Source organism: Humulus lupulus, chromosome 2, assembly GCF_963169125.1.
Source record: "Humulus lupulus chromosome 2, drHumLupu1.1, whole genome shotgun sequence".
Taxonomy (NCBI): domain Eukaryota; kingdom Viridiplantae; phylum Streptophyta; class Magnoliopsida; order Rosales; family Cannabaceae; genus Humulus; species Humulus lupulus.
The window spans coordinates 230,480,477-230,496,632 of record NC_084794.1 but is presented as its reverse complement, the minus strand read 5'-3'; the positions used below and the strand labels follow the sequence as shown (position 1 = coordinate 230,496,632).

Sequence of the window (16,156 nt, the reverse complement as noted above, 5' to 3'; positions counted from 1 at the left end):
GGGGGTTGAGTCTTTTTTCGCTTCTCTCGAGTGGGGCTGGAACCTTTGTCTTTGAATGGAGACTCGGTAGAAGCCCCAGCCTTGGGAGTGTGTTTCTTTGACAATCCAGCCCTTTTCACCACAGGAGCAGCTCCGACCCCGCTAGCCTTAAAAGCACCCCTTAAACTAGAGGCATCCGACAACTCCATCTTTTCGCTTGAATGGAGGACCTAAATTGGAGAATGTTGTCAACCACAATGGTACATTTGGGGTAGCTATGGTCATAGCGTACCACCAAATGATCCACACACTATAGGAGTGTTTTGTTTAGGTCCGGGTCAGTAGGATGGCGACTAACGAGTTGGTTGGGGTTAAAACAAACTAGCCTAAAATTGGCAGCAGCCTGATCTTACTCTCTATATGGGTTACCTTGGTCGGAGGGACCGGCTGCTACCCCGGACGCAGCTCGCTCTGGATTAGGACCCTAATTATCTTTAGGAGCTCGCCTTTCGCGCACCAGCAGTGCCATGTCTTCTTCCTCCTCGATATCTTCAATGGCTGGCAAGACTTCTTGAGGACGGGGAAGCTCAGAAATAACAGGAAGAGGACCTCGAGTCCTGAGAGCCAGCATCTGGCCCTTGCTGATCAGGTTGCAGGCCACCATGGTGGCATCGTTCCCAACCTAACAAAAGTCTTTCTCCTTCAAAGGCAGACTATACAAAGTCTCATATTGATCCCCAAGGGTCTTAGACTGCCCTTTCCCTACGAATATAGCTGCACAAGGAATGAACTCAGTTAGAATACTTAAACAAAAAAAAGAGTGAAAGTGATAAAAAATTTCACGTGTTGAATTAATTAAGACAGAGGACTTACGAGGGCAGTTGAAATATCGGTGCTTGTAGGTTTTGAACCCATTTGACATAAAGAATAGATCTTTATAGTCATTTGGGTGGTTGGGGAGGTCGATAACGGATGTTTAGTTGGGAAAGCAAGTTAGGTATTAAAATCTGTCACCTCGCCCCTTCTGGTCGGGACTGGCCTTGAGGTAGGAGAAGTACACAATATATGTCGGAGTGGGGACCTCCCACTCATGCCTCAGACACAAATATTTTAACCCCACCAAAGGTTGATATGAGTTTGGCGGGAGCTGAAACGGAGCCAGTTTGAAGTAGTTCAGGAAATCTATGAAGTATTGGTCCAATGGGAGGAATGCACTTGCGTTTAGGTGCTCATCACTCCAAGCCCCATAGTCATCTGGGAGATCGTCGCAGCTCCGCTCTCCTTCAAGCAGAGGTCGAGCAAGGATGCCATAAACTCCCATCTCAATCCCATGAATCAGCAGGATCTTGTTAACTTTCCCCTGTGTCATTATTTGAGACACTATGTACTCGGCCTCGAAGTAAGTGCTAGGGTCCACGACAAGTTCCCTCTCCACCACAGGGCCAAAATGAGGAATTTTAGAGTCAGACGCGACCTTCTTGCCCTTATTTTGGTTCTAAGCAGAGGATCTTGCGATGTTTTTCTTTTAGGGGGCCATGATCTAGCTCCCCTGACAACAAAGCGGCATATTAGTGGTGACCTAAGACAATTTATAGCTACAATGATAAAGGTACGATGATCCGAGGGTTTAAGTGGTTTACTTTTGGTGATTTAAAATTTACATGAGCTAAAGATGTGTCCTAACATCAACGCGTGGTCCTAGGCCACACGCTTTGGATTCGTGAAATTCCTTGATACTTCAGGATTCATTTGTCAGACTCGTCAGACCACTACTTTTGTTTGAAAGTAGTTTAATGCAAAACCGCTTAAGGAACCGTGACCCTTAAGCTACCTAAACCAAACCTAAAACCCTTTTAGCTTCTACATCCAAACAGGTATTCTAATCAATTTACTAGTAAAAATTTATTGGTAAAACCTAGAAAATTTGCCCAGTTTTATGAATACCTTATTTCTAAACAAGCCTAGTCTCGTTCATTTAGCCTAAACCAAACCCTATTTAAACTCAGACGTAGCCCAAACGATATAGAGCAAAGAATGTTTTTAGAAGTAAAAAACTCATTGGAATATAAAGAAATGAAAGATTCAAACCAGATGAAGGAATACTTACAGTTTATACGTTCATTTAAAGAGAATGTCGATGCGTCCACAGGAAGCTCCTTGAAAGCTTCTGAGAGTCTGAAGGCCAATGAAGGTTTGTGGGAAGAGTTTGAGAGAAAAAGGGAAATTTTGTTTCTGAATGGAAAGTTTTGAATGCAAAGGTTTTAAGGTTCGAGTCTGATCTCCCTATTTATACGTAAACTTTGAGAATTAATTTGGGCCATCCGATTGGGAAAGCTTAAGATCCAAAAGCCAAGATTAAATGAGCGATACGGCGGCAAAAAGTTGATAGGACAGTTATCACAGTCCTCGAAACCCAAACAGCGCCAATTACAGACGACCACGTGTCCAACACTCAAGTAGTAGGCAAGCACGATTTTACTTGGAAGAAGCCTAAAAGCCCCTACTGTGCATGTCATAAAGTGATGACATCAAGCACAAGCAGAAGCTTAGGGGAAAATGTTGTACTCTAAAAATTAGCATGAGTCTAGTCACTCAACTCGAGGTACAATTGGCAGATGAATATATGGAAAAACAACCAAGTAAAACCTCTGGTTAGTAATCATGTGAACAGCTCGAGTTGGGACTTGGAAATATGACATACATGTTATTATCAGACCGTCTCTCAGGATAACACTCCAGTTCAAGACATATAGTGCCCAGATCCTCATTTGGGCGCTCTGAAGTTAATCCGAGCTAAGGTTCGAATAATCTTTGATCACCAGCTCGATAAAGATAGTCAGCTCATGGAAACCTGGTCAGAACGCATACTTAAGGATCCCGAGAGACTTGGAGGCTATTTATACGCTCATTAATGCACATGCTGTATTACACATTTATCGTTTATTATTCGAGACAGCATGAGTATATTCTATTCTGTTATGCAATCGTATCCCAAAGTAAATGGGAATAATCTGTATTAAATGTATTCCAGGTTTATTCACGTGGTTACCCAAACATGTCCAGGAAATTCCACTATAAATATCAGGGATAATGGACAGGGAAGGGGACGACCTTTTTTCATTACTGAAACTCTGGAGAAATTGTGAGAGAAGAACAATAATACTGACTCATGAACTAGGTTGATTTTAACCACTGAACCACGTAAAATTGTGTGTGTACAAAAGGGTTATTATAAGTTTTTCATGGTTTTCAAATAAGCACTAATATCCTTATTAGATTTCTAAATTTATTGTTGGCGAAAAACCACGTCAACAACATACTACTATTGTTTGGATACATACATAAAATAAGAAAACAAAACTTTATTATAGAAAATCCAAAAGTACGAGATCCCATTGTTTATACATAAGAATAATAAAGAGAACAAAAACTATATTTAAATGTTCAAAGTTTTATGTGTGGAAAAATAAACACATAATTAAAAGACTAAAAATATCAACGTCATCCTTGATCGATCCCATTGGTTCATTCCTTTAGTTCCTCCCCCAATACACATGCCAAGGCCACCTTGGATCCATCCTGCTTTCCATGTTCATTTACCTGCACAATCTAAATTAAAAGGAATGAGCCTAACACCCAATATGGAAAAACTACTAACACATAAAACATAAAAAATAAAATGGACTACAATATTAATGGTCAATGTAGCACCCCACGTCACTATGGATGCTTCCTTGAATGACGACTGGCCTTGCAAACCAACACGAGTCTTTCCAGCGTGCTTTGTCCTCACTCGCATGCTTCCTGGGAAACTTCCTAGGAGGTCACCCATCATGAGACTACTACAGGTCAAGCACGCTTAACTTTAGAGCTCTCAAGTGATGGTTGACCGAAAAGAAGATGAATCTTGTTGGCATAGGTAGTACCCATCAATCCATTTAAGACCTCTTTAATTGTGTAGTCCCATATATACACTGTCTTAGAATCATCACACTTAACATTCCCCAAGCGGTGTAGGATTGCACATCTTTACTCGGTCTTTCCCCTACGGATCATGGGATACAGACTGTCACAATCACCCACCCTTAGGGGTTCGACGTCCTCGTCGGCCACACTTCCAGCTGGGTCAAGGCTCTGATACCATTTGGAACGCCCCACACCACTATGGCTGCTTCCTAGAATGACTACTGGCCCTACAAACCAATACAAGTCCATCTAGCGTGCTTTGTCCTCACTCACACGCTTTCTGTGAAAACTTCTCAGGAGGTCACCCATCATAAGATTACTCCAGGTTAAGCACACTTAACTTTGGAGTTCTCAAGTGATGGGCTACCGAAAAGAAGATGCATCTTGTTGATATAGGTAGTAGCCATCAATCCATTTAAGATTTCTTCAACTATGTAGTCCCATACCTACACAGTCTTAGAATCATCACACTTAACCTTCCCCAGGCAGTGTGGGATTGCAAAACTTTTACTCGGTCTTTCCCCCTATGGATCACGAGATTCTAATAGTCAGTATCCCGTGATCTGTAGGGGAAAGACCAGGGAAAGTTGTGCAATCCCACATCGCCTGGGGAAGGTTAAGTGTGATAATTCTAAGACTATGTAGGTATGGGACTACACAGTTGAAGAGGGCTTAAATGGATTAATGGGTACTACCTATGGCAACAAGATGCATCTTCTTTTCGGTATCCCATCACTTGAGAACTCTAAAGTTAAGCGTGCTTGACCTGGAGTAGTCTCATGATGGGTGACCTCCTAGGAATTTTTCGCAGAAAGCGTGCGAGTGAGGACAAAGCATGCTGGAAAGACTCGTGTTGGTTTGTAGGGTCAGTCGTCATTCCAGGAAGCAGCCATAGTGACGTGGGGTGTTACAAATGGTATCAGAGCCTTGACCCAGTTGGAAGTGTGGCCGATGGGGACGTCAAACCCCTAATGGGGTGATTATGACAGTAAGAATCTCGTGATCGGCAGGGGGAATGAGCGGGTAAAATTTGTGCAACCCCACACTGCCTGGGGAAGGTCAAGTGTGATGATTCTAAGACTACGTAGGTATGGGACTAGACAATTGAAGATATCTTAAATGGATTGATGGGTACTACCTATAACAACAAGATGCATCTTCTTTTCGGTAGCCCATCACTTGAGAACTCCAAAGTTAAGCCTGCTTGACCTAGAGTAATCTCACGATGGGTGACCTCTTGGGAAGTTTTCCCAGGAAGCGTGCGAGTGAGGAAAAGTACGTTTGAAAGACTCGTGTTGGTTTGTAGGGCCAGTATTCATTCCCGGAAGCAGCCATAGTGGCGTGGGGCGTTACAGCCATTAACTCATTATCATAGTATGTGACAAAAACCACTATAGTCCCCTTAACTACTATTTTAGAGGTAGGTTTAGGCACAACTATAGTCTATGATAACAATAAAAATCTTGGGATTTGTTATCTAAGCAACCATATTTCTCAAGTGACTATAACACATAAAAAAAACATACATACAAACATGTAGCACTTAAAATCTAACTTTTTTTCCTTACCAAAACCAGGATATAGGAGACAAGTACGGGATATGAAACTCTTAAAAACAAAAATTTAGTAACTATAAGTTTCCTAAAGAAAATAAGATGAAAAGAATATCTAAATCATTGGAATAATGACTTACCGAAAACCTTATGTTCAAATAATTCGAGTTCTTAACCAAAAGACAATATAATGAGTTAGGTTTTGAACTGAAAGAAAAGAATGAGAAGAATAAAAGAATATTGGATTTGAGGATTAAGAGTACCTTGGATAGCTAGAGCTCGATCTATACCTCAACCACTGAAATCACACTATAGCTTACTTCCCATGTGTTTATAAAAGCTTAGATTTGAAAGCTTTAACCCTAAACCCTAGTAATTCTCTCAAGAACAAAAAATAGCAGCTTGGAGGCTCTGAAAAGTGTTTGAAAAATGATGAAAATGGCTTAGTGAAGGGTCCTATTTGTAGAGTTCAAGGAGTGAAACTAAGTCCCATTAAAATGAATAAAAATGGGATTTTTCGCTCAACTAATGCCCAGAACTTGGTCAAAATCGTTCAAGAACAAGTCGAAGTTGTTGAGGGCTGTTTCTAGCTTTGAATTCCACGGAGTTTCAAAAATGACTATTAGAGCCGATATATCGCCCCTATAGGCGATATATTGATTCCCCTATTTTTCTAAGGCTCTGTGGTTTCGTTCATGCAAAGTTGACATGCTTTCCATATTAACATAGGTGATATATCAACTCCTATAGCTGCGATATATCGGCTTACACTGATTTAATAAACCACATTTTTGCAAATTTTAAGCACACTCAAAGCAGTTTAAACTTCTTTGATTGAGTAATACAAGATCCTAGCATCTGAGGGATGGTTCTAGAATTCCTAGGCTTATCCTTGATTATTTTATTCATCTAAAATTCTTAAATTCTTAATAAATATACATGTGACAACTATCGCATCCTTAATTATTCTATCTAAACCTTAGGTTATAATAAATAATATTTCTATGGCCAAATACATTAATCAAACCTTATGATAAATTTAATATTCCTAAACTATAGGCTAAAATTATAAAATCCATAACAATATCTACGAGTTTCCAAATAATTCCCAGCTTGAACCAATATCCATGAAAACTAAAATACTGCAGCATAAGATAATACTATCTACCTAAGTAAAATTCTGAGGCACTACAACACATATACAAATATTAAAGAACAAAAATATTTATCTCTTGAAGCCTATCAAGTGACCTTGAGTCTTTTCATATATATATATATATATATATATCGATCTTCCTATCCAATGCTTTGAGTACTCAAACCATGATATTCCTGAGTGTTCTCTACACCTCAAGATGTGTGTGGACACATATAGAACATGGGTTTGTAATTTAGAAATCACAAGTATATCTCAACATATGAGAACTTGGATCATTGCTTGAGAAGAGTTAGAATAAAAGAAGAAGATGATGACAATTTCTTGTCTCACAAAATCTGAAACTTTTTCTCTGAATTTCCATACTCTTATTTTTCTTCTTGTTATTACACACAATATATATATATATATATAAAGATTATATATTTCCTTATTATTCCTAAAAATAATAGTAATATATTAATAATATCGTAATGATGATAGGAATTGATTTGGGTAAATATCTAACTTACCAAATTTGAAAAAATATATTTTTAAATTATTAATTAATAAAAAAAAAATATTGATACTTTATCAGTACACTACTACACGCATGGCACAGTACCTGGACTGTGCATGCATGTATAACAATATTCCTTTTCGGGGATATTGTATTTTTCTTTTTATTTATTTATTTAATTAAAATCAATCATTCCACAAAATATGATATTATCTTTTAAAGGAAAAAATCACAACCATATTTCAAAATTTGAATTTTAAATTCACAATTCAAAATTCAAATTTATGATCATCATTATAATCATTTTTTTAAAATTCAATAAATCAAAAACTATTTTGACTTACCAATTTTATTCCCACTCAAATAAATTAATTAATTTCAAAAATTAATTAATTTATTAATATATATTTAAATTAATATACATATTTTCAAAATTTAATAATTAATTCCAAATTAATTATTCAACTTCAATTATCATATAATTGTATATTTACATAGTACTTTATTAAATTATTTCAAGAGTACTTTATTAAATTATTCAACGTTAATCCTCTCTTAATGGTTCATAATTAAAAGGGAATAAAATTACCGTTTTACCCTTTTGATTATATCTTATTCCTAGCTGACAATGTACACCTCGCCCCCAGAGCTCTCCAACTCATGGCTGAACCACCAAACCCTTGCCTTTACCTGCACCACGAAGCACCTGTGAGCTGAGGCCCATCAAGAAAACTATAATGCATAGCATAATCAACAATAGTAATCAGGCAATTCACAGATCATTAATCAAACACCCAATAGATCACATCGTTCACATAAACAATGATATCAATCAATAAACACACAATTAACCATCCAGGTACTAAACATGTCATAATCATCAGATTAACATCAATTAACATAACACACAAAATCTAGGGTCGACGCCCTTAGGCTGCACCCTCTAAATAAGTCACCACCTTTGGCTCACCTAGGCTGAGCTCAGTGTTCAACACACTGACTCTGGCTCGCTTAGGCCAAGCTCAGTGATTATTTGATTAACCTCACCTACCAGTGGCCGAGCCGCGTCCTGTGCGCAAATATTGATACCGGCACTCTTAGGTCGTTTATCTCATGCCCCCATGGCATAATACCATCATAGGATATCACATACGAGTATAGGGAACTCTTAGTCCCAACATAACCACATAACCAGGTACAGTTTTCTTACCTTAGATTCCGATAGCTTTAATTAGTGAAATTGACCTTCAAGTGCGATCCCGTCCGAGCCCTAGCATACACCTAGTCACAACCATAAATTAGAACCATCATTAAACTTCAATTTCGTAACCTAACCTCGGGACCAATCCCGAGCCCTCGGGAAGCCCTAATTCCACCAAACGGGGTGGTGGAATCAAACCTCGAGCCCTTGGGAAAAAACCCTAAGAAAATACCCACAAATCTACTCCTAAAGGCAGGGTAGCACTACAGTGCACTACAACAATATTGAGTATATATTACATTAAAGAATAGCATATTTTTAAAAATGCTATTATTAATGGGGGATTAAAATTAACACGGAACTGATGAATAGTGATGAATAGTGGGGATTAAAATTTTTGGCGCCATATGACTAAAATCCCAGGCGGCAAAATGAATTTATGCCAAAATTCCCTTTCTCTCAGATTTTCTCAAGCCTTTCTCTCAGCCTCAATCTCTCACTCACGAAGTCTCTCCGCCCTCACCGAAGTGTCTCCGCCCTCACCGCCCTCAACTCATCTCTGCCTCCGCCCTCACGAAGTCTCTCCGCCCTCACCGAAGTCTCTGCCTCACGAAGACAACTTTCCAGAGTCGCGTCTCTCTGCCTCTCCGTCTGGACAGTTGTTGTGTTCACCGATCGCCTCAGCGACGAGGAGTCTCTTTCACTCTCTTCCGATCGTGGCTGGTATTGCTCTGCTATTAGTCAATCGTTGTTAGATTTTCTTATAAAGTTCATTTAAAAAAAAAAACTGGAGCTTTCCATTTCTAAAGTGAGAGTAAAACTCATTATTTCTGACTAACAAACTTGTAATTAGGTACTTCTTAAGTCTTTCTTATATAAAAGATTGGCCTGTCTGATTCTGCTTGCAGATTTTCTTATCTCATTCTTCAAAAAATTTTTTTGCCCATCCCCAGATTGCACCTTTCGATATTGAGTTTTCAGTGACACACAAGGAACTTGACTTCTCTCATTTGCTGGTTAGTTCCTCCAGAGCTAAACCTTTTGCTGCTATTCTTAACTAAAAATTTCATATAATGGAAGGAAGGTCTCAATTGTTGTTGAACTGTATTTCCAGGATCATTTAAGACGGCTACTTAGAGGTCAAGCCTCTCTATTTGATTGGTCTAGATCTTCTTCCCTGGCGAGGACCTTATCACCCAGAGTTTTGGAAAGTCAAATAGATGCTAAGAAGGTTTGTGATTCACTTGCAACTATTTATGCTGTTATTATTTTTTAGTGTGTAATACGTATATACATACAAGTATATAATTTTTTTTAAATTCTTAAATTTCTTTAGAACTCTGTTTAGTTCTTAGTTCAGCAAGCTCTTGAATATTTTTTTGCCGATGATATCAGCTTTGATGCTTTAAGGGAAGAATAAATGATAACCTTGTGGAGATGAACAAATTACATGAGAGAAATCTATGAGATACATAGACTAGTGCATGGAAGTTTATGACAATAGAGTTGAACCATTTTGAAATGCCTGAAAGTTCAAGTGTTTACAATTTCAAGCCCCTAGTTATTCATCGAGTAGTATTGAATCTGTAAGTATATTTGGTTTAAACTGAAATTACTCAACTCAATACACCAAACAAATTCAATAGCTTCTTTTTCTTTTTCTTTTTTAATAATGAAACTGTGCCATCAAATTGTTTGGGAAAAAGAAAATCGATTAAGTTTCTTAGTCATTAATGCAAAATACCTGATCACTGTCAAAGAGAGCATCCCAGTTTTTGACCTCTAGAAGTTTCCGGGTGTCAGAGTAGCTCAAGGAAATCCGGTAGTTCAGGTCCCCAAGCCATATGATCCGACTACAATCGTTTTCCAATAGACATATCAGATAAAAATCTGTTACTTAAGTCTAGCTTAAGTGGTTGAGTGTGTGAGTGAAAGGGTTCTAATCCCGTAGTATAAAAAGAAAAATCAGATAAAATTCTGTTCAAGTTTTCAATCAACTATTATAGAATACTCACTCATGATCAAGAATTTTCTCAGGTATTCTACTATATGGAGATCTGCAAATCCTGGGAAATTGAGTGTTTTTAAGTATTTCTATGACATCTAGGTTTCTTCTAAGTTCATCAAGATAACCTGTGGGCTCTAGTCTTTCTTCAGTTTAAATTTTCTTCTACTATTCTTTGCAGCATATAATTGCTGTGCTCTGTTTTCTCTAATAAGTGATGGATGGGATATTTGGGGGAGTGGGTGGAGAAGAGTTCCAGTACACTTTTTGTTTTTGCAACATTTATCGAGTTGTCAGTAACACTTTTTCTTGCAGGAACTGGAGAAAAGTCTGAAGGCCACTTGTGAGGAATTCATCATGTCTGTCACTAAGCTAGTTGTTTGAATATTGTATGGTAATATACTTTATAATTTATAAAGGCTATTATTACATATATATAAATATACATTTTATGCTTGCTGTTTAATTTTAGTGTTCTTAACATACGATTGATACAGGGAAATTTAGTACATGCCGGAGGAAGAGTTATTTGTTCAGCCAAAGGAGATTTTCAATAATACAATTACCAGAGCAAACTAAGTATGACGGTAATAAACTGATCCAAATAACCCAAAACTCTATTAAAATTTTAGTATTTTTTTTTTGAAAAAATACATGCACTGAATCATAGACCAAGATGCATTTGTGGTAAGAACAAAAAACTTGCACTAGCATGAGGCAGTCACACACAAGCTAGCTAAAGTAGTGGGAAAGAAGAAATTACAAGAATCCATACTTTTACTACACTACAAGATTAGCAACATTCCTTTATCCATGAGCAAGATAGATATTTCTAGTTGTTGATTTCTCTAAATGGGGATCATATGTCAAAATTTGCTTCAAGTTTCTTCACTGCAATGGGACTATTCACATTCTCACTCAGATAGCTAGAGTGTTCATCCTCAGTAGAGGGCATTGTTGTCTGTAACAGATCCATTAGTTGTTTGTTTGAACTGGAGATCTCACTAATCTTGTCACTCAACCCCTCAACCAATCCCAACAAGTTTTCTCTTTCTGATGATAACTTAGTGACATCTTCAAGTAAGTTTTTTCTCTCACTCTTGAGCTCTTCAATCAAAGCATCTGACTCTTTAGTTCATGCCCTTTACAGGCTAATGGAATGCTAGCGTATTTTGTGACACTGACCACCTATTTTGGCCTTTGGTGGTAAGAAACTTTTCCATGATGGCTTACCAGTCAAGTTGAAATAGCTTTTAGAGCCTGAAGTTATTATAGTATTACTCAGTTGTGTAGCATCTTTTTCATTTAAAACCGATGTCTTAGGTTTTATTCATCTTATTTTGTTTTTCAGACTTCACCTTCTGAATTATTGCAGTGATCACTAATTCACTATGATTAATGTGCATCATTATTCATTACAATGTTATTAATTAATTTGTCTGTTTTACTCTTATTTACAAATTCTTTGTGAAATGTTGGATTTTATTAGCTGATGAGATATTCTGAAATTTCATAATGTTCCAAGTGAAATATTTCTTTGTTTTAAGTTAAAGGACAGTGCTGCCGGTTAATTACTGTTTTGAAAGTTAGATGCTTATATTGTTCAGTTTGGGATTGATATAAGCAATGTGCTATATTATATCTTGGTACTTTTTTTTGGCTGTCTTCAGGTTTGGCATATTCAATCCTTCAACTGTTTATGATCATTTGGGAGAAATATATTCTGCCCTTATTTTCGGAAGCTTGGTTTTTTGCATTTTATTATACATAAAAGTAAGGATTTTGAATTGTTATGTAATACAATTGTTGTTCCCCTTTCACAAATATGAACTTAGAGATACATTTTTGAGACTCTTTCTTTCTGTTTTAAGGGCCATGTGGCACCGTCTTCCACTGATTCTGGCTCGTCTGGGAACATCATAATTGATTTCTATTGGGTAAGTGTGATTCTTCTGGGATTTCTGCTTTTCTTGTTTATTAAATTTGGGATGTGGTAAATTAGAAAAAAACTGTAATGAGATAAGGTTGTGAAGGTACATGTAAATTTAGGATTGTCGACTAGGTTTTTGGAGTGTGACATTCTTTGTAAGGATAATTCACCTATCAGTTGTTCTTAAGTCTTATTCAAGGGCTTTGTGCTATCACATGTAAATACTATTAGAAATCACAATAGTTCTCTGCTTGAAATCTTCTTCTTTTTTATTTATCTAGTTTTTTAATTTAAATAATCATAATAATAAAATTAGCACAAGTCTTGGCACCACTTGTCAACTGTCAAAAGGACTTTGAGTGGATTTTTGGTGGTGGTGGTTGTTACTTGTTTCTGTTAGTTTTTTGTTGTTGTCATTTTTACTATTTCAATTTTGCTAGAGAGTATGTGCTTTGTAGCAGCTTAAACTCTGCTGGGTTACTAAGTGTATGCGGTCATTATTGAAATTTTCCCAAACCATAACTTTTGAATATCCTTTCGAATTTCGATTGTCTTTTTGCAGGGTATGGAACTCTATCCTCGCATTGGTAAAAACTTCGACATTAAAGTTTTTACAAATTGCAGATTTGGAATGATGTCTTGGGCAGTTCTAGCTGTAACTTATTGCATAAAGCAGGTAGCGTCTATGGGATAGTTGTGAATTATGCCTAATTATGTCAGTAATTCAGCATCACTTTGTTTATGTCCATGGTGTTGGTTGATGTGCCAGTTGCAATATGAATTGCATTTTAGGTTTGAAACTTGGCTCGCTTACAATTTGAAATATGTGGCAGCAGTGTAGCCATTTGATTGTGTGAACTTAGACTGTTAAAATTTTATTAACGAATCTGAGTTGCTTTGCCACAAAATCTCTACAATCCATTTCCAGCGGCCAATCATTTTCCCTCTTGTTCAAGGATTGTTTCTCTGTATAATTCATTTGAACAAAAAGAACACTTAATCTTACTTTACTGTGTGCCCGTGCAGCTGCCCTGGTGGTTATTTCTTACCTCTAAATCAGACCCGACCTTCCTGTTTTACACTTCTACAACAGATTGCTTTGTGGACACACTCTTTAGCTCTTTTGCTAGTATTTAACGTCTATCTTTTTTCTTTTTACCAGTATGAAGTGAACGGCAAAGTGGCTGATTCAATGCTTGTTAATACCATATTGATGCTGGTGTATGTTACTAAGTTTTTTTGGTGGGAAGCTGGATACTGGAGCACAATGGATATTGCACATGATCGAGGTTCTACATCCTTTTATTTTAACTTTCCATCCTTGTTATCCATTATTTTATTAAACATCATTTTGGCAATAATCTTCTGGATGGTTTGATATTTTGGAACATGTACAAATTTAGATGTCTTATTATTTTTTTGAATGCATACTAAGCATAACTTATATTTATGAATTAAGTGAGATAGAAATAAGATAACTCGTCTTCTATGAAGTCATCATCATTAAAGTCTCTTACTTTCGTTACCATTCGAAGATTATAGTTACTTCCCCTTTAACCTTTTCCATCTATTGCTGTATTTGATCCCAATTACTTGGATTGGCTACCATGACGTTGCAAATTCTTGGCCTTAATTTTAGCAGATAAATTGTTTCTACTACCTAATTTTTCACTGTGATTAGAAGAGACCAAATAATTATTAAAAAAATGTTCTTGTAGTGCTGAATTTATCTATTGCTTCTTTCCCGTTCTTTTGGTTTGTTCATACTTTCTCTCATTTGGATCATTGTACCTATCATTTTGACAGCTGGTTTTTATATTTTCTGGGGATGCCTTGTATGGGTGCCTTCTATATATACTTCTCCTGGCATGTACCTGGTCAATCATCCTGTACACCTTGGAACTCAGGTATAAAGTTTTCTATTCTAAGTTTATTTGGTCAATAAAATGTAATATTACTACTTTCGTTCAGGAACAGTTCCAAAATGTTTTTCAACCTTTTCAAAATGTGAACACTTTTCTGCATTACTTGAGAGTAGGAAACTATAGCAATGGCTATGTAGATACCTTGGTGGGATTCAAACTTTAGACCTTATGGAAACAAACCACATGTCTTTCCATTTGAGCTAACTCCCCTTGGTATACACCAGTAATATTATTATTAGCTTGTAAAAGCTGTATATTGGCAATTTGATTCTAGATTTGAGTTAGAAGCTGCAAATCTATTCTACCAGCCAAATGCAAAAGTTGAATGCTTGTAACTTTGTTTGTAAGCTGCCAAGCCCATGAGATGAGCGTAGACTTGATTTTTTTTGCAACCAACCATACTTTCTTTTCTGTCCTATTTCCCCATTGTCCCTGTTAAATTAATTCTTAATTTTAGTTGTCTACTTTGCTTTGTCACAGTTGGCACTCTACATCCTAGTAGCAGGCATTCTTTGCATATACATCAACTACGACTATGATAGGCAAAGGCAAGAGTTTCGCAGAACAAATGGCAAAGTTTTGGTTTGGGGTAAAGCTCCATCAAAGGTATATGGTTCTCTGAAACTCGTTATTTGGTTCTCATTATACATACAATTTTCTGTATATCTGCTGCTAAATCTTGCATAATTCTTCCCTTTCTGTTTCACAGATAACTGCCACTTACACTACCACAACTGGGGAAACAAAAAGAAGCATTCTTTTAACTTCAGGATGGTATGTTTTCAGGCTCTGCCATGTAAATATGAACTAACTGGATTTTTTTTTCTTCTTGGTTATGAATGCGGGGGGTAAGCATGCTGTTGTTGGCCTACTTGCTCCAACAGGATGTTGGAAACCTTGAAATGGGTACACTATGTATATAAAATGAGCATTCTAACCATGTGGATGGTTTGGTTTTCTGATAGAGGGTGCTTTCTTCTTCTATTTCTATGAGCCATTGTCCTAATTTGTCAAATGCTAAAATTCTAAAAACAAAGTTCTCTGGTTCACGCAGGTGGGGATTAACTCGACATTTCCACTATGTCCCAGAAATATTAGCTGCATTTTTCTGGACTGTTCCAGCTCTTTTTAACCACGTAAGTAATTTTCCTTCTGGAGTTTAGATTTGTTTATGTTGTTAGAAGTTGTGTTTGAATTGAATCACTTTTGTCCTGCAGGCTTTACCCTACTTTTATGTGGTTTTTCTTACAATCCTTCTCCTCGACCGGGCGAAAAGGGATGATGATCGGTGCCGATCCAAGTAAGCAAACACAATCTCATCATTTGTTTATGAAAAATTATATGTCCCTTAAAAATTGCAAAGGTAAACCTTCCAAATTTAGTTTTTCAAATAGATCCCGAAGTTGAGGTAATTCATTAGTTAAAACTTACCTTACGAGTGCTACTAGTTTATTTGCTTGTATGGGAGAGAGAAACTCTGATCATGTTAGTGGTTTCTGGTCCAACAGGTGTAGACAATTTACAAACCGATGCCAGTGTAGAGAAAAATAAATAAGTAGACGAAATGAATAATGGTTTGCGCGTTTTCATACAGATAAAGGCATAAAATCTTGACATGTGATTGTTATTGTAGGTATGGAAAATACTGGAAATCGTACTGCGAGAAGGTTCAGTACAGGGTCATCCCCGGAATTTACTGAGAAAATGTTGCACAAGTGTTTGTTCTATGTTGAGAATGGCATGTATATTCAGCCTTTCCAAATTAAATGATGGCAGGCTGGTATCATGTTGTTGTTATTGTTGTTTTTGTAATGGTCAACTTTATGGATGTTGTATTTCTCTCATCTTCAATGACCAAAAACTTTTCTTGTTTAGGAAAATTACTATAAAGTTTTGTTTCTATTTTTCATTTTTGAAGTAAAAATTGTTCAAGATTATAAAA

The 16,156-nt window shown here is 36.9% G+C and overlaps 2 protein-coding genes and 1 long non-coding RNA gene across 3 annotated transcripts; all 3 read left to right on the top strand.

Moving 5' to 3' along the window:
* The first annotated feature begins 2,052 nt into the window (after positions 1–2,052).
* LOC133815243 (conserved oligomeric Golgi complex subunit 3-like) lies at positions 2,053–10,743 on the top strand. Its single transcript, XM_062248099.1, has 5 exons — positions 2,053–2,170; positions 2,238–2,245; positions 9,263–9,370; positions 9,469–9,585; positions 10,675–10,743. The coding sequence occupies exons 1-5, from the start codon at positions 2,053–2,055 to the stop codon at positions 10,741–10,743; spliced, it is 420 nt and encodes a 139-aa protein (XP_062104083.1).
* A 292-nt stretch (positions 10,744–11,035) lies between these two features.
* LOC133815241 (7-dehydrocholesterol reductase-like) lies at positions 11,036–15,025 on the top strand. The gene is made up of 9 exons (XM_062248098.1): positions 11,036–11,046; positions 11,494–11,565; positions 12,030–12,132; positions 12,231–12,296; positions 12,852–12,965; positions 13,452–13,578; positions 14,096–14,196; positions 14,695–14,820; positions 14,924–15,025. Exons 1-9 carry the CDS (start codon positions 11,036–11,038, stop codon positions 15,023–15,025), a joined length of 822 nt encoding a protein of 273 aa, XP_062104082.1.
* A 242-nt stretch (positions 15,026–15,267) lies between these two features.
* LOC133819035 (uncharacterized) lies at positions 15,268–16,156 on the top strand. The gene is made up of 3 exons (XR_009886250.1): positions 15,268–15,350; positions 15,432–15,514; positions 15,848–16,156. It is a non-coding gene; the product is annotated as an uncharacterized LOC133819035 (long non-coding RNA).

Bases quoted from the DNA above. Each gene is read 5' to 3' on its own strand.
- LOC133815243 (XM_062248099.1), top strand. From the start codon at position 2,053: ATGAAAGATTCAAACCAGATGAAGGAATACTTACAGTTTATACGTTCA. The intron at 9,371-9,468 runs GTTAGTTCCTCC...CTGTATTTCCAG, and splicing joins TTGACTTCTCTCATTTGCTG to GATCATTTAAGACGGCTACT. The intron at 9,586-10,674 runs GTTTGTGATTCA...TTTTTCTTGCAG, and splicing joins GTCAAATAGATGCTAAGAAG to GAACTGGAGAAAAGTCTGAA.
- LOC133815241 (XM_062248098.1), top strand. The intron at 12,297-12,851 runs GTAAGTGTGATT...GTCTTTTTGCAG, and splicing joins TCATAATTGATTTCTATTGG to GGTATGGAACTCTATCCTCG. The intron at 13,579-14,095 runs GTTCTACATCCT...TCATTTTGACAG, and splicing joins GGATATTGCACATGATCGAG to CTGGTTTTTATATTTTCTGG.